Genomic DNA, 22,474 nt, shown 5'->3' on the forward strand with positions numbered 1-22,474 from the left:
CACAACTGGAAATCTGCTTGTTTCCACTGATCAGCTTTTTCAATAGGCACATGGCTTCCATCTCGCTCAAGGTGGTCATAATGCCCTTGGCCAAGGAACCACATTTCAACGGCAGCAGACCATGATAGATAATTTTTTCCATTTAGCTTCTCGGAGGTAATTGATGGACTTCCAGAGAAGGAAAGAGTACTGCCAGACGCCATTTCTGAAGAAGACGAATAGTACTAGCAATGAACAAGAAAACCCTAAGGGTTTAGACGAAGGAAACTGTGACAGTGATGGACGACGGTGGCCGAACGGTGGCCGACGACGACGGTAGCCGGACGGTGGCCGACGACGGACGACGGTGGTCGACGGCAGGCAGCGGCAGACGGTGGCGGGCAACGAAGAACTGTGACGCCGAACAAATATATATTACGAGACAGAAACCAGAGCGGGATCAACCCGCTCTGATACCAACTTAAGATTGAAACTGTAAAATAATTCTAGAAGGCTTAATTGATCCCTCTCACAATCTTCTATTTATAAGAATAAATTGATACACAAGTACGTGATAAATAGGGTAACTCTAGACACAATATAATCATGATAAATAGGGTAATCCTAGACACAATATAATCATAATAAATAGCTTTGTTATTGTTCCTTTAGAGTGATTAAATTTTGTTGTTTTTCAATAACCTGATGAAGCCTAATAAATTCATTCAACTAATGCTATAGCATATTGATCAAATTGTTAGTCGAAAGTATCCCAAATGGTGGCAGAGGAGAATGTTTTAGAACTGCGAAATTGCCATTTATGATATGAACACACTCAAATTCCCATATATTCAAAACTGCGCTTTCACATTGCCTTACACAGCCTCCTAATGCCTTTATTCTTTCATTTCACCGATTCTTGCTTAGCTTGAGCTTCCTCAAAGAAACTCTTCTGCTAAAGAATGTGAAACTATTACTTCTTCAGTGGACCGTTTGACATTACAAGAAAGTTGATAAGTTTCTAAGCATTTCATTATCATCCCCTTCATTTTTCTTGCCAAGATAAAGAAATTAAAAAAAGATGAAGCATTTGTGAGATGGACTTTGATACAACAACAAACAAGATTTTTACAAAACTTTCTGTTAAAAGCATCGGAAACAAACAGAAGAATCTTCAAGCTATCATATTCAACAGATGTAAAAGCTTGATGGACAAAACAGAAAGCCAAATGTAACACTTTCCTCTCAAGTTTCTCCTTTTCCTATTATCAGATTGTGAGCCACCAGAATTCACATGTATAAATGTACCAACCAACCAATCTATTTACTCAATGAATATAGCATCCAACACCAACAGCCAGAAGACAAGAAGAACTCAAATAACTCAGTAGTGGCCTTTTCAGGGTTTATGTTGAGCATATATTGACGTACGAACAGCTTGTTGAGGAGTCAAAGCTTTTCCATTTACAAGTACTTGTTCGTAGAAATCCAGGCGTATAGACTTGAACTGGTAATGCTTTTGTAAAACATACATAAAAGCAAGGTAAATCCTTAATCAGAATGCATTGTTCTATATTACAAACACATGGAGGAATACGCAAATCATGGCATTAAATAAATAACATCTTTAAAGAAAGCGTACCTTCTCATTCCACGACAAATCAACATCACGAAAATAAGGATCAAGCATTGTTAGTTGATCTCCTTCTTTAATCTGGATGATAAGGACTCAATTATAACTAATCAATTGATAAAGCATGGCAATAGGAAAGAAAAAAAAACAATCAACCAGACCAAACTATTATTCAGTAAATAAGTACTCACGTAAATAAGAGAAGAGAGGACGAATAAAACAATAATCAATAATTATATCAGAACTAGTAAAGCTGCACACTTCATTGCCAATGATCATTTGGTCATTTCTTTTATCCCTTTTAATGTCAATGGTTATCAAACATCTCAACACGACGATTTTTCATGGACACTCCCTAAAGGAACGAAGTCCATATGCTTACTAGACGAAATCTTACTAGACATGAGAAACAAGGAAGTATGCAACTGGTTTGCCACCCTTGAAATATATGGTAGAACAATTAATTTCTACTTCAGAAAAAGAAAATAGGAGAAATCGAAATAAAAGTTCAGCAGCAGTTCTTACCACATCAGTACGTACACCATAAATCGAGACAACAAAGCAGGAATGATTTGAATCACAAAGCAAATAGTATCTGCGCAATGACAAGAAGATATCTGGTTCCAATCAACAATTCCCAAGACATTTTAACATAAATGGTAAGAAAATATGTTCTTTTTCTGGAAAAAAACATGTTATTAACATGGGTGAAAGTTGACACAGAGAACAATTCGTGGGAAATCTTTATGGAAAGAGAACTATCAACAAATAGCCATTAAGGTCTCGGTTGGTTATTCCTTTCACTACCCACAGGTATTTTGCTTTAAAACAAAACCATACGAATTTTCTAGTGAATTGTTCTTGTATGCCCCAATTTACTATGTCATTTATGAAATGAAAATTCAAAATTTATCGTCTTTTTATCTAAAATTTTATCCTGCTTAAACATAAGACAGAATAAATATTAACAATCATATATTATTAGGGAAAATACATTTGAACAAATAACTTCAAGAAGAACCAGGAAAAGATTTATTTGGGTAAAACTAAAATTGTGGTTCCGTATTTTCTATTTAGACCCTATAAAGTTTTTCTTAGAAAATTGAATTTTAAACTTACAAATCTTTTCAGAATAATGTACACCATTATAGCACTGTCCATGGTTAACTACATGCTGCTCGGTTAATTAAGTGCTTCTCTACTTTTTTATCTTCTCGTGTACCTTTAGTGCTCTCTAAGAGGTACTCAATTCCTTGGAGTAGTGCTATACTTTATCAAGTAGGTGCTAACTTAGATGCTCTATTTTTACTCTAAAATGTCCAATAAAGACAATAGGGATTATTTTGAAAATGCCTCTAAATGTACAAGTATATTTGTTTCAAGTCTTACAAAATTATTGGCAGGATGCGAGTATGGGAATGTAACATTCTGATGTTTGGTGCAAATTATAAGAAATTATTCTCAAGCTGACTCATTCTAAGGAATGTATATTACACATATTTTCCTTTTTCATAGTCCCATGTGTAAGGGTGGGGATCTTATATTTCCATGTGAATGGAAGTTATTTTATAAAACAGAGTGACTCAAATAATCAACCCGTTTTCCAAGTAGGGTCTAGTGAAATTTTCCCTCCTTGCCCCCATTGTATCATAAAACGATTTGTAAACCTTCATCTTATTTTACCTTTTCTAATATTTTTATTTTTAGCAAAATCAATTTAAAAACATTACAGTGAATGACAAATATTAACCAAACATTTCGATATTCAGTTATATTAACCTCAGGAATTTCATTCCTGGGTATATAATGAAGCTTTTCAAAGGATCTGTTTATGGAAAAGACATTATATAGTTAAAGATGCTTTTCAGGAGTAGAGGACTTACAGGGGAGCAACACCTTCAGTCCTAATAAAGAAAAAAACTTTCCCCTCCACTGCAAGAGCTCTATTTGGACCCTCTGATAAAAGGTCTATGGTAACTCTTCTGTATGGCGATTTCACTTGCACCAAAAAGTAGGCATGAGTCAAGTCAGTATAGTGAAGAGATTTAACGGTTTATTACAAGCAGAGGCCGAGTAGAATTAAAGATGGACCACAAACTGAACCCAAGCTCACAGAAAAGTGCTTACAATCAACAGCAACCAATGACGAAGCCAAAGATGTCATTCGCTTAGCTCTTACATGTCCCTGTGCATAATAAAACTATTTATAAACCAGCAGCTTCTAATATGTTGATTACAACCTGTTAGAAAAATTGCTGGTATGTGGGGAGAGGAGTAGAATGGACTTTAATGTTTCTTGAAGTTACCAGCTTTTATCATGAAAAGAATCCTCCATGCATGAATATCAAGCCACAGAAAAAACCTATGAATAATGCTTCAACAAATTACTAGCTTAAATTACCACTACATAGCCAAAGGAAAATTTTCATTTCATTACCTTCAAAAGATTGTCCACCTTGTCAAGTAAACTGACTATCTTCTGAACCTCCTCTGCAGCATTGAGACCTGGATCCTTTAAAGCAGCAGCCTCAAATCCACTAAGGGCCCTCTGGTAGTTCTCAAGATATTTGTTAACCTGTAAGAAATTATTAAGAGAAACACGAAAAAGCAATATTCAATGCACTATTTATGCCCAGTAAATGTAGTTGCCACTGTGGCTATTATATAACTGGGGTCTAAATATTACTTTTTGTATTAAGGTGGAACTGATACGACAGTAAAAATATAGGAGAAAAGTAAGGTGGCGTATTCAACGTCAAACTCTTCTTTAATGAATACTAGAATACAATGAAACACAGAATAAGGATCAAAGATTCCACGTACTGTAGCACTATTAAAATACAAATCTGGATTGGACTTCATTCTTTCATCTTTCTCCTGGTACATATTAACGAAACATTAGGTCTTCGATTCCAATTTGTAAATGATAATACTATTCACCAATAAATATTACGTACAATAATAATCTCCAAGTAGAAATGAGTATAACAAAAGTGACCAGAAGTAAGATATATTTCTACCGTATGCACATTATAAATTTCTATTTATAAATCTTCCCTCTTCATACTCACAGCATTTTGATATGCTTTTAAAGAATGTAAAAGTTTGGTATGATCCCAAGCTCCAGTGACAAAAAAACTTGTAAGGCAAGCATTTCCAAGATTATCTGCCAAGCAGAATAGATGATATTAAAAGATCAGAGATTGCATCTTATGTCAGAACAAACAAGACTTGGACCAAAAGAGAGAGATACTGAAAATTTAAAGTTGCTCGATTTCCCACATGTATTCTATTTAGGTATAAACACTTCTTAAGGACACCACTGATAGTATCTTAGGACAGATAGGACAAAGAAAATTGGTTTCTTATACTTGAGTTGAGATCAGAGAAAAGGATATGCAGGAACTGTGTTCTCTGACTGATTCATGCTGTAAAAGGGAGTCACGAATACACAGATACAAGATAGGCTAAAGATAAGGAAAATATTAATTTATTATTCTATATAGCTAATATCCTAAAGTTGGCTATTAAGAAAAATACTAGAGGTGATAAAACAGGTCAGTCTGCCCTGTCCTACCCATGCATGCTAATACCGGATCAGGACAAACTGCCCTACCAGCTACTGGTGGACTAAAGATATGGTCCACCTTAGGGACAACTTCGTGAGCCAATAGGCTGTTCCATCAAAAAGCAAAAAACAAAACAAAAGAAACAGAAAAAAAGGAAAGTTTAAGTTTCTTATTTCATAAAATAATCTAAATAGACAAAATTTAGTTAAAGGACCTAATATTGATTTTTATTAGGACTGAAAACTTAAAGCAAATATATATATATATATATATATATATATATATATATATATATATATATATATATATATATATAGTTGGAACCCCAAGCTTAAACACTTAATAACATCTACATTTAAAAAAAAATACAAATAAAGAGCCGGCCAGACCAACCTGCTGTAGTCCAACAGGTTAGGCGGGGGTGGGTTAAGTCACCTAGCCTATCGGATCCACCCCATTTTTGCAATCTATAATAAATACAAATTGTATTTTTAAAATCTACCCATATAACAGAATCTGAGCCATATCTCAACACTAATATTCGATTTCAATTATCTCTGTTCATTTAAGGAAACAGTGTTAGAGAGAAACCATGTGTATCTAAGATGTGCACTGCTCCACTGTTTACAGTGTAACTTATTTTCATCAATTAAAAATGAAGGGGTTATTCCGTAAATAACTTACAGCCTAATCACTAGCAACTTTACACCAATCACCAATTCATCATAATTAGAGCTGACTGTATGTTTACAGATAAATCTACTGGAGAATAGACCAAATAGCTTTCAGTAATCAGATGTTTTTTTTTTAAAATGTCATGGTAATAGCTTATATGAGAGCTTACACCAAGAGTTCCCATCCTTGACATCCAAAGTGATTGCTTCCTTGGCATGTTGAATGCTTTCCTCAACCAGTTCTGCTTGATTCTCCACACCTGAGTTCATAGAAAGCACAATAATAAATCTCAGTGTTAGACAGTTTTCTATTAAGAAATCTAGAACCATACCACAAAAGCCAGTCAATTGTAGTTGGAAAGGCCGAAGCCATATAAGGCACACAATATAATCACATGTTCCAATGTGGGACATAAGTCCTATAAATCTTGCAATGATCCTAAACATCCCAGCACATTTTGTAGCCTCAGGACCCATGCAGGCTGTTTGTGCACTAGCCCTGGACCCCAGGCAAACATTGCAATGTGTTAGTGTCACTTCCCACGTTGCTCATTTGCAGCTGAGAGGCAAGGTGGAGTTTAAGTTTCGATGCCAGTTTATCAGAAGCATTGGACAATCACACAATAAACGCCAACTGTAGTAGCTGGAGAATACAAACTCCTATAAACACACGAAATAATCTCATACTTCAAATGCAAGAGATCGATTAGATCCCAATATTTCCCATTCTTGTTTTAATCCACAAAAATACAAAAAAGGCCCCTATGATATTAATTTGGCAACAAATAAAAGAAATGAAAAGGTTAAATACATGAATATATATAACTATCATAGTTCATTTACAAATTAGAATCCCCTTTCTCTCTGCACATTCGCCTCTGTCCTTCATTCGTACCAGCCCCACTTTTCCTCCACCCTTGCACTGTCATCCCCAACTTTTCATGTATATGCATCCAAGCATGTATACAAAAATTTTAGAGCTTCATAATACACAATAGGTTTGTTTCTGACTTGTGTTTTTGTTTAAATACGTAACATAGAGCAACTCCTATGAAGTTGCGCATGTTCTTAAATTTAAGCAACTTGGGAATACCATTGGGGCAAATGAATTCATACAGAAGTTGCTTACAAACAAAACTAACAGCTACTGTTTCTTAACCATAAAAAAAATTCCCAAGTTAAAATAGGGGTTCTTCTGCAAGTAGATTAAATAAAATGACAACCACTACAAATAAGTTGAGAAGTCAAGTTCTTTACTACCACTGGCGTAAATTTAGTGAGCATTCTTAAATCCCAGGTGGGGATAAGATACCTAGTAAAAGAGTTAAAAATCCAAATTGAGTTCTTGCATTGAAGATACCCTTAGGTAATTAAATGCTCAAGAATCAATGCAACCCAGAACCTCAGGCGTCACTATCATGTTAATATAACCACATCTGAGACCACTAAATAAAATATTTTCTTACAGTTACAAGCAATCATAACATGTTGTTCCACTAGGAGGAAATAGTCCACAGTTTCCCCAATTCTAACATCATGAAGGGTTTTAAGCCTATTTTTAAGGAAAATCAGATATTTTTTCTGACTGCATGTGTCTATCATAAAAAATGCATTAAAATTAATGACTCTTGAAAATCATGAGAGACTGAGCACCGCCACCACAACAATAGCCTTATACCATTATGTGAGATCAGCTATACAGATCATGTGATGCTTTGGACTTCGTAAAAGTAGAAAACCATGCCAATCAGTATAATTACGACAAAAGTCAACACAAAGGATGAATGTGGATTCATAAGGCTCTTTCATTTTATATACACAAGTGCGAAAAATCAAGTTACAATGACTGAACAAATTAGGAGTTAGTAAAAAGGAAAAATGATCTTCAAAAGAATAGAAATGTAAACGTATCCCTTACCTTGAGACATTTTTCTTTTAAGCATCGACAGTTGACAAAGAATCTTTTTGTTAGGACCCTGCAGAGACAACAAATACCTATTGTCATTCATCATGTCTCTAAATGGAATATGAAGTAGAGCAAATTAAAAATGAGACTTGCGAGAAAACGGTTATGGCCTATTGGCCTCCAGTAAATTTCCCTTATTTGTATTAAAAAATAATAGTCTTTCCCGATAAGCGCATCAACTACAGATGCATATCTAATACCAGGAAAACAAGAACCAAACTATCATGTTAAGAAATTACCATGATTTCAAAGAGATGCAATACTTTAACTCTCAAGGAACAGGCTAGCCACAGTGCAAGTGTGAAATGATTTTAAAGCATTTAAAAAAAGGGCATAGAAAACAATTCCGCTTGTTGCTAGACCATTATCCAAGTCATTCTAACAAAAAAAAAATATTCACAGTTTAGTGTTACTGAAGCCCCAATTATATCGAAGATTCAAAATCGGGTAACATTGTTAAAAACAGATATACAAATACAAATTAATATAGGTTCATTTAATTGAAGCCTTCTTTGATACATGTGTGTTCTATTCCTTAATTTCTTAACAGGCATTAGTAAAATGTTCTAGTAATATATGGATGTTCTAGTAAAATGTTAAGAAGGCTTTGAATTGGATTGGATTTCCAGGAAAAAGAAAAATCATTCATCATGTTTTTTCATTCACTCAAGTTTCAGACTTTGAACTTCATTAGTAGCAATCCAAATTTTTCATCAGTAACACTGTTAGCACATTATTCTTCAGTTTTTCTATACAATTTTGAACATGTAATTTAATATTTCTTTTTAAAATATATATTTCTAAAATGTATACAATTGCTACCCGTGCAAATGAATATATGCTTGTTATCCGCACAAAAATTTACAGGATATATTGATCATTAAATGAAATAAGCAGACTATAATTTGCACACTGCTGACAGGAATAGAGTGGAGATAAAATATATTCCTTGAAATAGATCAATATTCAGATTCAAGAATATCTCTTTTGCCACCTGTTTGGAAATGGAAAATGCCTCACTATTTAGTTCCAACATTTCACAAAGGAGAAGGGAATATTGAATTTCATTATTTTCATTTCTTATAAAAAAAAAATTTCAAATTAGCGGAAAGAATACATAGGAGGAATAGGTAAATATAACATCCCCGTTAACAAGGAGACAAAAACAAAAACAGAGGAAACAAACAAAACTAAGTTCGTGTAAGAACTCCATTCTTTTGTAAACATAATGATTTGAAGGAAACTTATTAAATTATAATGAACAAGTTCCAGCCCGTCACTTATTATTGGGGTGTATGAAATCTCTAGCTCTGCAACCAATTGTAAATATTATAAAAAGGCTACAGTAGTATCAATCGTGGAAGTCAACAAAATATACTCTTGATACCTTGTCTAATGCAAGACTGAGGCAGTTCTTTGCAGCAGTTAAATCTCCTTTTTTCCAAATGCAATTTCCTAAACATAGCCAAGCATCTGCAAGAGATGGGTTTAACTTGACCTGGCCCATGTAAGAGTACATTACAATCATTTAAACATCAACAAAAAGACACTAAATCAAAGAAGCTAAAATTCAATCTTGCTTACAGCTTTTGATAGATGATCCTCAGCTTCTTTCCTATAGTCAGGAAATACATCCAACATCTTACCCCTAAGATATTCAAATGTTGCACGTTGTGTAGGTGATCTTCTTTGTTCTGGGAAATGCAATAAATTTTATTAACAAACTTTATCAGAAATAAGCAGAAGCATTGTTCAAAAGCAAAAAAAGTGGAAGATGTCATCCTATTTTCTAAGTGAGTCTGGGCAGAAAAAAATATGAAAAATATTCAATATGAACATTATAACAGTTTCTCTGCAAGCATATTTTTTCATATACTATAAAGCATCACAGCATAACCAACACTTATGGAGGAATATGCGAGGAACAAAAAAGACCTACAAATGTTTTTTATTTATTTGGAGAAAAAAGCGTAGAGAGATTCTATGGACAGTATAACAAAAGAAAGGCATCAAGACAAGATTGCTCAATTTAAGCCACTCTGAGAAATTTGGAGTTTCAACTGCGCAAAAGGTAAACATACAGAAGATTTTCCTATAACCATAGTGTGCACCAACGACCTACTTTGAGTCCTTATCTTTTGATCTTGGCTTGGGGCATATTCACGGTACATATTCAAGAATTAGTTATACGGTGCATGTTTTTTGAAGTCTACCATGATAAAGTCTTAGTGGGAGAGTTGGGACAAGAAGTAAATGGAAAGTTAGAGATATGAAAATTGGAGACAAGCCTTGGCTGGAAACACATGGATTTTCCTAAGTACATGTATGACAAAGTATAAGGAATTTATCGAGGGATACAACACAGTAACTCTAGTAATTGTTGAAAACATATAGTACCACAAATAGCATGGTTTAAGTACCTTCAGCCCATCCTACAAAATATCAGAGGGACAGAGAGTGACCTCTACGATGAGATCCAAGCAGGGTGGATGAAATGGAGGATTGTTTCACGGGTGATATGTGGTAAAAAGTAGCACTCTAAGCTTAAAGGAAAAAATTACCGCATAGAAGACCTGTAATGCTACATGGGATAGCATGTTGGACTTTAAAGAGCCAACAAGAAAGTAAGATTACATTGCAAAAATAAGAATGTCACAATGGATGAGTGGATACACAAAAATATGATAGCATTAGGAAATGGTGAGTAGCCCCTATTGCAAAAAAGTTGGCAGAGTGATATACCTTAGATGGTTTGGGCATGTGAGGAGAAGACCCATAAAAGAACCACCATGGAGGGCTAACTAGATAGAAGATAGTTCAATAGTCAAAGGAAGACAGAAACCAAAGAAAACTATAGTTCAAAATCATTAAGAGGGATTCAGAGGTAATAATTTTTATCTACTCAACAATAAAAGACAGAAATTTATGGCATCATATGATCCTCCTAGCAAACCAACTTAAAGGGAAATGACTTAAATTTTTGTTATAAAGCATCAGACTATAGATATTTAGAAACACCTCTTGCTAGTTGAGGCTGATCAGTCTCAACTAGTTGAATTTATGTTAGACACTGGGGCTTTCTTCACGTAAGACTACGCCATCCCCATGATGATATCCTTTCTTTCGGTAGTGATATCCTTTCATATAAAATAGAAGTTCACATATTTAGGGTGGTGTAATGATCACTAAGGCTAATGCCATTACCATACCTTCTAAAATTGAAAAAAAAAAACACTAAATTCTGAAACACATCCTTTACATTAAAAAAGAAAAGACAAATGTTCTTGATTTCCAACATGCGTGTAATGTTGCCCTTCTATTACAACGTACCAGATGTTTGTACCCAGACTTACTTTCGAAAAATGCTTGGTTTAACACAAGTACAGGTAATTTGTGCATCTGATGACCCATAGAAAAAAAAAGTGTTAAACAATTGTCCACTGAATAGACTTTGTCAACTGAATGCTTCTATCGGACATGTCTACCTAAAAGACTGGTTGCAATCATCCCCAAACGGGGAGGGAGGGAAGACTAATTTCATTTCACACATTATTAGCAAAGCAAAATAGAAGTCATGAAAAACCTGAATTTCAAATCTTCAACCAGAATCCCAGAAAAGAAAAAAAAAACACAACAAAACAAAGCTCCCGCGTTACAACGGTTGAGTATGAAGTATAAACCAAACGGGTTGTTGAAGGAGCATGGGAGAAGGATACCCTTCGTTGAAAAGCGGTAAAAGGGAACGTTTTTATGTGTAGATTGGAAAGAAACTGACCTGGGGGAATGGAATCTAGGAGATTAAGAGCGAGATCGGATTCGTGTTGCAACTTTGAGATTCTGTCATCGGGGTTGGGTGGAAAATAAGTGTCTCGAAGATGGTAAAGATCTTCTGCTGCTCTTGCAGCTCTAGAAAACGGTTCTTCTTCCTTGGGATTGCTCATATTCACACACTCCTTCACTCACTCACTCGCTGAGGAAGAATAAGAAGAAGAAGAAAGAAGAAGGTGACAAAGATGACTGCAATTGCAAAATGCACCTCTGACTACTATATTATTATTATTATTACTCATTCATATCCCAAAAACTAACAACAAATTCTGTTATCTTACAAAAATTTAACAAAAATTGAAACTTGCCAAAACAAAATACATCACTCATTTCCCCTTTCCCTGCCCTAATGCCATTTTCCAATTTAATCATTTGAGTGACCGTTACATTTCGATTCTAACTAAATCCAGCGCACATGGCCAATTATTTTAAACAGAACAGAGTATAAATAATGTCTTGCATGTGAATGAATTTTTGATAAACGATTACAACTGCTATTTTAAGTTTGAATATAGGCAAATACGGTTTATATAAAAAAGAGTATAAAACGCTATTTTATTTAATTAAAAAATTATTTAGTACTAAGATCATTTAAAATATAAAGACATAAGTATTTTCATATATTTTATCTTTTAGAACATTATTTTATAATATGTGTTTTAGTGTTGATTTGAAATATTATTTTGTTTGAGAATAAATAACATTAACAATGATGGTATGATAATAAAGGGAACCACAGGCATTTCACTTCGTCTTAATTTAACACGTTAAGTTAGTATTTTTTATTTATCAATCTGTTTTGATCTATTAATGGAATAAAAAATGAAGCAGGATGAACTATCCATTGTCCTCTTTTTTTAATTATAAATTAAAGTAAAAAACAATTTAAATTATTTTATTACATTATTTAAAGAATGCAAATTTGAATACTATAAATTAAATCACTAATTAACCCTTGTTGCATTATATTATATTATGAATTCTAATTTGAGATAAAATTCGCGGGTCAAATCGGTCTAGTATGAATTTGAGTCGAGTTAGATTTAAAAAAAATGTAATTTTTTTATACGGATTAATTTTTAACCCGATTAATTTAGAACATGGCTTACCTGGCTTAGTGAAGTGAGTTAGCTCGTCAACTCACTTAGTTTAGTTTAATTATTTATTACTATGTGTTTCAATATTATTAGTTAATACTTTTTTTATTGTATTCTAAACAGGGATAAAGAAGAAAATGTTTTAAGAGAGCAAAATATTATAATTTATCCATTGAATACTTTAATTTTATAAATAGATAAATGACACAAATTATCAATATTAGAAACTTATTTATTCGTTTTTTGAACTTGTTTTTGGATTACATTTGAGTTGTATGTTATTTGTTTTGAGTTGTCTTTGCAGTTAACATCATTTTAGAGTGAAATTTATCCATATTTAAATTACAAAAAAAATTATAATTTTTTTTATTTAAAAAGAAAACTTGTAATTAACTGAGTTCAACTCGTTTAATTCACCAAACCGTAGTGGGTTTGGTCAAATTCAAATTTTTTCGACTCAGTAATAAGTGAACTAGGTTAAGTTAACTTACTAAGTGTCAACCCGTGGGTAGACCGAATCAAATGACCCGTTTTAGCAGGATTAATTGTAATATAGATGAAATATTTTTAATTTAAAAATAAATCATATTTTTCTTTTTTTTGTACAGCAAAGGAGTATCCATTTTTATAATTTCATCAAACAAAATTCGTTAAACAAATATTCAAATTTAAAGATGTTCACATTCTATTTGAAAGATTTGTTGAGCTAGATTATTCAAGTCTGTCAAATTCGGCTCTAGACGAAATCATCTTCTCAAGTTTCTATTTCACTATATTGCAAGCTTTAAAAGTTTCCTTTATTCTTTGAACGAAATTAAATTTGCCCAATGTTTACATTGATCTCAATGATGCTTATTTTGCTTAGTAATTTGCTAGGTGGATTAAGATTTACTCAACGAATTTGCTCGTTCAAAACATACTATTATTTTTTTTCTTAATTTAGCTACTCCCCATAGTTAAAGTAAACAATGGAATTGTTTGCTCGTATTTGCTTATTTACAATGATTTTTAATAAGGGTAAATTATATTGAGAGTTTATAATATATATATATATATATATATATATATATATATATATATATTTTGTTGTCTTTTAAGATTATGTGAAGTAAAGCAACTTGTATATGATAGTAGTTGGATAGAATAATTAAGGCAGTGGCTGGGGAGTTAAAAATGGCAAAGATGATTATCTTCAATGTTGGTTTTGCAAATATGTTTGGTGAGTGATTGTTCGGTGTGGGACTTATCAAAGTGAGACAAATACAGCTGACACACACTGGAACCAGAAAGCTTGTCTTCCATTTATACCATGCACCTCAAAACTCTTTTATCCATCTCTTCAAATATTAAATAGCCAGCAAATGAATAGGAACACAAAAATGCATAAAAGCACTCATTAATGCAGGAAAAAAAAAGTGGATAAAAGCATCATGGAAACAATACAAATCATGGATTGTCTGATTATGACTATGCAAGTTAGTATGACAGGACAGCAGAAACTATGCTAACAATGTGACAACACTAACCAACTTACTCATGCATCTTATTGTTTCTTGTTTCTTTCTTAAGTACACTTCTTTCTCTAAGATTATAATCAATCAGTGCTCTCAACATTTTACAATTGCATCAGGGAACTTTTTCAATAGATTTAAATTCATCTTTTTTAAATCTATTTTTTTAATTGAACATGAACTTCATTAGGATGACATGGCTTGTCATTATTAACACAAGGTTGTTGTCAAAATGAACAATTTCAAGTTAAAGTTGGATTTTTGTTATTTTTGTTATTATCATCTTTGAGGTCATATTTTTGTTGAGACGTGTTAGTGTTATTTATTACATGAAAATAATAAGTTTTTGGATAAGTTAAACAATCTCTTGCTTAGAAGTCAAAATAAAAAATAATTTAAATGCATTTTTTTTCCTTTAACCGTCTCAAGTGCTTTTAAGGACAAAGATGTCAAATACAATTATTTTTAGTCGAGGTAATCTTGACTAACAGTAATGGAAATTTTCTTGATTAACATTGATAATATATTTTTTTATTAATGTCGTTTAGAATTTGTTTATCCAAACCAATCAGTTTTTTCTTTTTTAAAATATAAGACAACATATATACTAAAAAATTATTTTTTGATTGATAATTTTATAGTTGTTTTATTGTTAAGACAGAACGGTTTCTCAATGTAAAATTTTTATTTATTAATATAAAGTTATTCTTAGATGGATGAGAATTAATAGCAATTTAATTGAATTGATATCTCTTGTCTTTCCAGTGGTATTTTTGTACATAGTAATAATTAAAATACTCTGTTGGAATTAAAAAAAATTGTTAAATCTCACCAGAATATGTAAAATTAAATAATTTGAAATAAGAAAAAATTAAGTTTATAATTTTTCTGAAAAATTATAAATTTCCTTATTAAAGAAAAGTTTAAGTTATTTGGGACCATGTTAACACATTGATGGTGATGTGATGTGTTTTTGTTTGTGAAGAGAAATGAGTTGTTGACAAACTAACCATAACGAAACCTAGTTTTCTGATTGACGTCTTCTAATCGAACTTGCTTTGCAACTAACTCATTCGTTACAAAAATAAATGTAACTTCAAATTTGTTTTCTTTGGACTCCTGTCTGCCTAATTTCATTTCATCATCATAAACAACATTTAAATCAAATCCAACTAAGTAAAATATTTCAAAATTAAATAAATCAATTATCACGCAAAGTCGTGTTGTCAAAATGGATTGAAATCCATGAGTTAATTCGGCCTACTACGAGTTTGAGTCAGGTTGAATTAAAAAAAAAATTGAAATTTTGATACATGTTTGTTGAGAATCCAAGTATGAGTCTAAGTCTCACATTGAATAGAAATGAGAAAGTAGAGCATCTTATAAAGATGAAAAACTCATTAATCTATGTTTTTGGTTGTGAGTGATGTCAATCCCTTACTCATATCATATTAGTGTGTTTGTGTCTCTTCAGTGAACCTCCTCCTTTATAGAGTCAATGGTTTATCTTGGTGACCGACTCAGACAGATATAATCAACTATGGGAAGGGATACTTATGGTTGTGTTTGGTTGGGAATGCTTTCATTAACAATCCCATCACCATTCACCTGGGTTGAACCCGTGGTGAATCGAGTTTGTGGGTTGACTCATCAATCCATCTAATTTTTCTAATAAATATTTTTTTTATTGAGTTAGTCATTTTACAAAATATTAAAACAAAAACTCATGTAAAATTATTTTTATATGAAATTATTAGACAACATGAAAAATTTACAAATCTATAATTAGTAACTCAATTTTTATATTTGATAGATTATAGTTTAATTTAAAACCCTTATCCTTTTATTTATTTATATTTAAATTATAAAAATCTTGTTATTTTATTTTAACTGAATAAAAAAATTTATAATAAAATAAATTAATAAATCAACCTATTTAACCCACAAATTTATAATGAATTGGATTGAGTTTGAATTCTTTTACTTATTTGTCGAATTAAATTAACTCAACTCAATTTTACTAAGTCGTGATGAAATGAATTAAATAAAACCGAATCACCTCTTTTACAACACTATAAGTTTATTAGATAAAATCCATACTCTTAATATTAAAATATTAACGATCACGCGTACAGTCTTCAAGACTAAGTGAAAGAAAAAACAAAGGAGTATGAATTCCGCACTTTATGAAATTGTTTCACACTTGTTTACCTCATTTACTCATATTCTCACATCTTTACAGAAAAATGTCGGCATAAATTACTATGCGTTTCCTACCATTTTCAGTATCTTTATATATATATATATATATATATATATATATATATATATATATATATATATATATATATATATATATATATAATCATTTACTATTTTAAGAGTTAAATACTTAATTCCATACAAAATTAAAATTCATCTATATTTTAGAAATTTTTTTATTTTCAAACTTAAAAAAAAATCTAATTTAATTACAAAATTTTTTTTATGTATTAAATTATATTTCTTTATACAATTTAACACATAATTCAAATTTCAACCTAAAACATTATTTAAAATTTAACATATAAAAATAAATAACAATATTAAATTAAAAAATATATATCCACTTTTAAAAAAACTGAAAATTTAAAACATATCAAAATTTAAAATAAGCACAAATTTTAATTTCATTTTAAATTTAAAAATTAAAAACATATTTATTTCTTAAACACAATGATTAAAAATTAGAAAAAAACAATTGATAGTTTTTTGGAGAAGAAGAGAGAGGTGGATCCCACAGGAGTTTGTGAAAATCTCAGCCTTATATGTGACAGCCATAAAGTTAAAGTATTATTATATCTTCAATTTGGCCAACACCAATGTTCCTTCTCACTCCTTTCTTTCAAACCTACGCGCATTCTCAAGTCTCATCCAGCCAACACTCGTCAACACATCTTAACACGCACACGATATAATTCACAACAACAACCACGTGAATATGTCATACTAATACTAATAACCTAATACTTTTATTCCTCTTTGACTTTTCTCCCTCTCTATATATACCACAACACACTTCAAACCCACCCACAAAACAAACCCTCATTCTTCGATTCTATCCAACGTTAAAACCCTTCTCTTAATCAACTCCACGTGATGGGCAACTACGTTTCATGCACCTTGGCACCTCCTCTCATGAAGAACTCCAAGGCCACCAGAGTCATCATTCCCACCGGTGAAGTCAAGCAATTCAGGGAGGTTATCAAGGCGGCGGAACTCATGCTTGAACACCCCACTTACTTTCTCGTCAATTCTCGTTCTCTTCATATTGGTCGAAGGTTTTCTGCTCTCGCCGCCGACGAAGACTTGGAGTTTGGGAACGTTTACATCTTCTTCCCCATGAGGAGACTGAACTCGGTTGTCACCGCCGCCGACATGGCGGTGCTTTTCTTGGCGGCTAATTCCGCCGCCAAGAGACTGTCCCGCGGAAAGACGCGCGTTCTTCCGCACAACGGCGGTGGTGAAGTGGAGAAAAACTCAGATGCAGAAAGAGATGTGGAGATTCCAAGGTTGAGTTTGGAAGGAGTGGATTCAGGATTTCAGTATAGGTTAAATTGTTGTAGGTCAAGAAAGCCTGTTTTGGAAACTATAACGGAGGAACCGGCTAGGTTAAGGTGATTGGTGAAACCTGATTATGCATCAGAATTTTTTTTTAACGAGTAGATTATTCAACACTCGAAAAGAAAAACTAGCTGAGGTGGAGCAGCCGTAGCATCAAGTTTGTACAAAATATTCATATATACAAAGTAATTTGTTTGTGATACATTGACTATTCATTTATTTTTTTCGGAATAAATATTCAGATTAATTTAATGGGGACTGATATTTAGTGACTTTTACCTAATTTTAGGTTTTTTTTTTCTTATAAAATATTGAAGCGAGTGAAAGATACTGTATGAAAAGTGAAATGTTCCACCATTTGTCCATTTGTGACTAACGCGTGGACTAGCTGGTGTAGGATCTGTGAATGTAATGAATTGGGCAAAGCAATACAATGGCCAAATTCAAAACAACTACGGTTTTCATCTTCTGGAAATACCTCTGTCCCTTTCCGAATAATTTTCTTTAACACAGATTATGCATTTGAAAATTATTTTTATACTTTCACATAATTAAATTATAACTTTTTTTCGCACATTATTAAATTTTCCTGAAGATTAAACATTTCATATATATGAAAATAGATTTCTGTGGAAGGTTACTGCTGTGGGTATGTTTATAATTTTATTAGGTTTTGAAATTTTGTTTTAAATTAAACAAGTTCAAGCAACCTCAGTTCTTCACATAAAAAACTCAATCGATAAATAGAAATATAAAATAGGTGCTTTTATTTATAGTGATAAAAGTGACATAATGAGCACAAGAGTTAGAGCTTGAGCATTTGATAAAATAGAACTACTTGTTTGGCTTAGATGCAGCATGCAGATCACTGAAGTATGCCTTTGGATTGCTCTCAAATGCTTCTCTTGAGATGGAACTTCCATCACCACCAGGGGCCTTCATATTTCCTCCTGAATCACCACCGCCGATTGAATTTCCTCCACCGCTATCTTTTCCACCACCGCCTCCCTTGCCACCATCGGCTACCTTGCCGGCACTGTCTCCACCGTCCTGGCCACCCATCTTTCGAATGGTCACTTGCTAAAGTTGCTGATAGGAGAGTAGAGAAATTTATTAATATCTCGACAATGAGAAATGCAATCTCATTTGGTTAGGTATTTATAGAAGAGAAAAATGGAAAGCTCTGTTCAAAGGAATCAATGTTTTCTTTGTTCGCAGTTAACCATAGTGTAGAGATAACTAAAATTGTCCTGTTATTCCCAACGAATGCGTGGATTCAAGAATTGAACTTGGAAAATTTTCAAATGCATTTAACCGTAACTGTTAGTTTCAATGATACCGTTAGACATGGTTTTCCCAATGCGTGTATAATGACGTACAGAGGAAGTTGAAGAAAAAGTATTTTAAACCTTGATCTCTTATATAAACATATTTCAACTAGTAATTTCATCCAGTTAATTACATTTTCTTTAAAATGTATTTTGATTTACCTGCAGTCTTATCTTTAATGATTTTTTTTTCTTAATGTCAAATTTAAAGAAATTGTAATTTAGAAATCAACCCATAGTAAATATATCCATTTAAAGTAGTTGTTCCCCATATAAAGCTTTTGCTTTTAAGTGTGTTTGTAAATATTGCTCTAAGCATGTTTAGAAAACTTTGTTTTTAAAACTTTTAAGAGAAAAAAAGTATAAAAAATATTGAACTTTTAATAAATTACATTAGTTTATATACAAATTAAAAATTAAGAAAATATAACAATCTTATTAGAGTTTGTAGAAGAAGAAAAAAGTACTAAAACAGACCAGGTGGCCAACTATCTCACTCAGTTTCACCCTGTACCATGAGACAAATGACTTAGAGGTGAAACTTCCTGTTAATTTATTTTAATAAAAAATAGTTAAAAGATCAACTTTTTATATTATAGTATTTAAAGAATATGAATATATGATAATATTAAGTTTTAGTTATTAATTATAATAAAATCATCTGATATGAAAATCTAATAATAATTTTAAATATACTTTTATGTATATGTTTTTAAAATTTACGCGCGCGCCCACGTGTGCATATATATATATATATATATATATATATATATTTGTCTGTGTGTCTTTTAAATAAAAATATTTTTTTAAAAGTAAAGTTGACAAATTATATTTGAAAATATATACTTGCAATAGATCCATTATATCATGAATTAATTAACTTTTTTATAGATGTGTGAACTCAAAAAGAAATTTCACACTATTCTTTTATTTGTTTGAGGTTGAGAAGAAAATACATTGCTTAATTATAATTCTTAAGAAGAAAGATGATGCTAAAAATACATTACTTTGCTATGTTATTACTAATTATTTTCAATAAAGAAAACTTTGATCATGATCTTTTACAATTAAAAATAAATCGTAAAATTTAAGACTTTGACTAATCACAGTTGATTAGTAATAGTACGTAGTTTAACTATTTTTTTTATTTATAAACTAATGTAAAAATATTATATATTGTATTTTTCATTAACATATAACCACTTAATTCTGAAAATACTTTACCACATTAAAACTACTTGGACTGATTTTTTTAATTTTTTTTTGCTTTTATAACATTTTACAGTAGTTGACATATCAGAACAATTTTACACTCATTAATGGATTAATTTAAATTATTCACAATAATATTTTTATATATTTTAGGATAGATAATTATTTTGATTTATTAAATTTTTATATGCTATGTAATAGTATATTCAATAAAAAAAATTAATAATAAATATGTTTTTGAAATTCTAAAATATTCAATAAAAAAGAACAATATTGTTTTCAGAATTGAAATAGACAAAGAAAGAATGAAACATATATTTATAGAAGATATGGTAAATCTATGTGGAAGATAATGAGTGTTCATTTTGAATTTCTAGGTCTTAATTAATGACGAAGGAATTCAAAATAATAATTTGAAACATAAAAAAATTTTAATTAAATAATTTTTATAAGAAAAATAAAATTTACATAAAAAAATATTATATTACTAATTATTCAGTATAAAAAAAAATACTAAGGATAACATTTTGTTTAGGATTATCATATGTTAATAACTTTTTGACAATAAATTATGTGTCACTATTTTATTGGTCTGTATATTTGAAACAAATTCATCACAAACTATCACAAAGACATATACTGTTGTAAAAAAGTTGTGAAGAAAAGTTGTTAAAAGAACATTTTTCTTTTGTTTATATATTTTTTTTTATTTCCTAGTTTTGGTACTTCTTTAAATTTAAAGGTTATTCCTTTCCTAAGGTTTTGTTTAAAATTTTGAAGCTTCTTCTTTATATATATTTTTTATTGAAAAGGAAAGCTAACAGAATTTTATTATGATAATAGAAACTATTATTTTGAATAAATATAAATAAAGTCATGTATTATTATTCAAATGCATCATATGGTTAGTTTGTCCGACTTAAGAAGCATGAAACACATTGGGAAACCCATATGTCTAACGGTGCCATTGAAACTAACAGTTACAGTTAAATGCATTTGAAAATTTTCCAAGTTCAATTCTTGAATCCATGCATTCGTTGGAAATAACAGCAGAATTTTAATTATCTCTACAGTATCGTTAACTGCGACAAAGAAAACATTAATTCCTTTGAACAGAGCTTTCCATTTTTCTCTTCTATAAATAGCTAATCAAATGAGATTGCATTTCACATTGTCGAGATATTAAAAATCTTCTCTTCTCTACTGTCAGCAATTTTAGGAAGTGATCATTTGGAAGATGGGTGGTAAAGATGGCGGAGACAGCGGTGGCAAGGTAGCCGATGGTGGCAAGGGAGGCGGTGGTGGAAAAGATAGCGGTGGAGGAAATTCAAGCGTCGATGGTGGTTCAGTAGGAAATATGAAGGCCCCTGGAGGTGATGGAAGTCTCATCTCAAGAGAAGCATTTGAGAGCAATCCTAAGGCATACTTCAGCGATCTGCATGCTGCATCTAAGCCAAACAAGTAGTTCTATTTTATCAAATGCTCAAGCTGTATCTCTTGTGCTCATTATGTCACTTTTATTACTATGAATAAAAGCACCAACTTTATATTTTTATTTATGAATTAAGTTTTTTATGTGAACTGAAATTGCTTGAACTTTTTTAATTTAAAAAATAAAATTCAAAACCTAATAATATTATAAAATACCCACAACAATATACAACTTTTGAAATTGTGACACTATATATAATACTTGAAATAAAAATTTCTTAAAGAATAAACAAAGCATCAGAGACTGAATGCCTTCGTGTCTAATACCAGTTTATTCGTTGGAGTAAATAAATAAAAATAATATTAACTAAATAATTCCATAAGCAATATTTATTAACGTTGGGATTCATATGGTTTTCTGTCACAATAGAAAACTAGTAATGATTAACATAGAAGCGGATTGTTAATTATCAAGAATTATTAGCTAAAGCGAAATTGTAAATATGTAGAAACTTGCGTGTAAGTGTGTATTTAGTCCGTCTTATGAATTAAAAAGTTTGCATTAAGGATTCTGAATCCACCTAAAACAACATAGTTCATTTAAGAAAGAGTAAGCAAGTAAGTATAATTTAAGAATATTAAT

General features: G+C 31.4%; 3 protein-coding genes across 4 annotated transcripts; 1 reads left to right on the forward strand and 2 right to left on the reverse strand.

Annotated features, from left to right (window-relative positions):
* Positions 1 to 1,050: 1,050 nt before the first annotated feature.
* On the reverse strand, positions 1,051 to 11,990 carry LOC108322032 (uncharacterized). Of its 2 annotated transcripts, none has more exons than XM_052874837.1 (13): positions 11,597 to 11,990; positions 9,406 to 9,515; positions 9,209 to 9,319; positions 7,774 to 7,831; positions 6,026 to 6,115; positions 4,684 to 4,778; positions 4,436 to 4,489; positions 4,050 to 4,187; positions 3,740 to 3,797; positions 3,496 to 3,610; positions 2,138 to 2,207; positions 1,622 to 1,693; positions 1,051 to 1,495 (listed from the first exon to the last, which is right to left on the reverse strand). In XM_052874837.1, exons 1-13 carry the CDS (start codon positions 11,760 to 11,762, stop codon positions 1,379 to 1,381), a joined length of 1,254 nt encoding a protein of 417 aa, XP_052730797.1. In that variant the 5' UTR covers positions 11,763 to 11,990; the 3' UTR covers positions 1,051 to 1,378. The 2 variants fall into 2 exon arrangements, with proteins under 2 accessions (XP_052730797.1, XP_052730798.1); XM_052874838.1 differs by lacking the exon at positions 11,597 to 11,990 and adding an exon at positions 10,564 to 10,587.
* Positions 11,991 to 17,344: 5,354 nt separating this feature from the next.
* LOC108322055 (uncharacterized) lies at positions 17,345 to 18,062 on the forward strand. The gene has a single exon (XM_017554006.2). It carries the CDS (start codon positions 17,396 to 17,398, stop codon positions 17,915 to 17,917), a length of 522 nt encoding a protein of 173 aa, XP_017409495.1. The 5' UTR covers positions 17,345 to 17,395; the 3' UTR covers positions 17,918 to 18,062.
* A 562-nt stretch (positions 18,063 to 18,624) lies between these two features.
* On the reverse strand, positions 18,625 to 19,025 carry LOC108322062 (uncharacterized). Its single transcript, XM_017554018.2, has one exon. It carries the CDS (start codon positions 18,920 to 18,922, stop codon positions 18,695 to 18,697), a length of 228 nt encoding a protein of 75 aa, XP_017409507.2. The 5' UTR covers positions 18,923 to 19,025; the 3' UTR covers positions 18,625 to 18,694.
* Positions 19,026 to 22,474: the final 3,449 nt, after the last annotated feature.

Source organism: Vigna angularis, chromosome 3 (genome assembly GCF_016808095.1).
Source record: "Vigna angularis cultivar LongXiaoDou No.4 chromosome 3, ASM1680809v1, whole genome shotgun sequence".
Taxonomy (NCBI): Eukaryota; Viridiplantae; Streptophyta; class Magnoliopsida; order Fabales; family Fabaceae; genus Vigna; species Vigna angularis.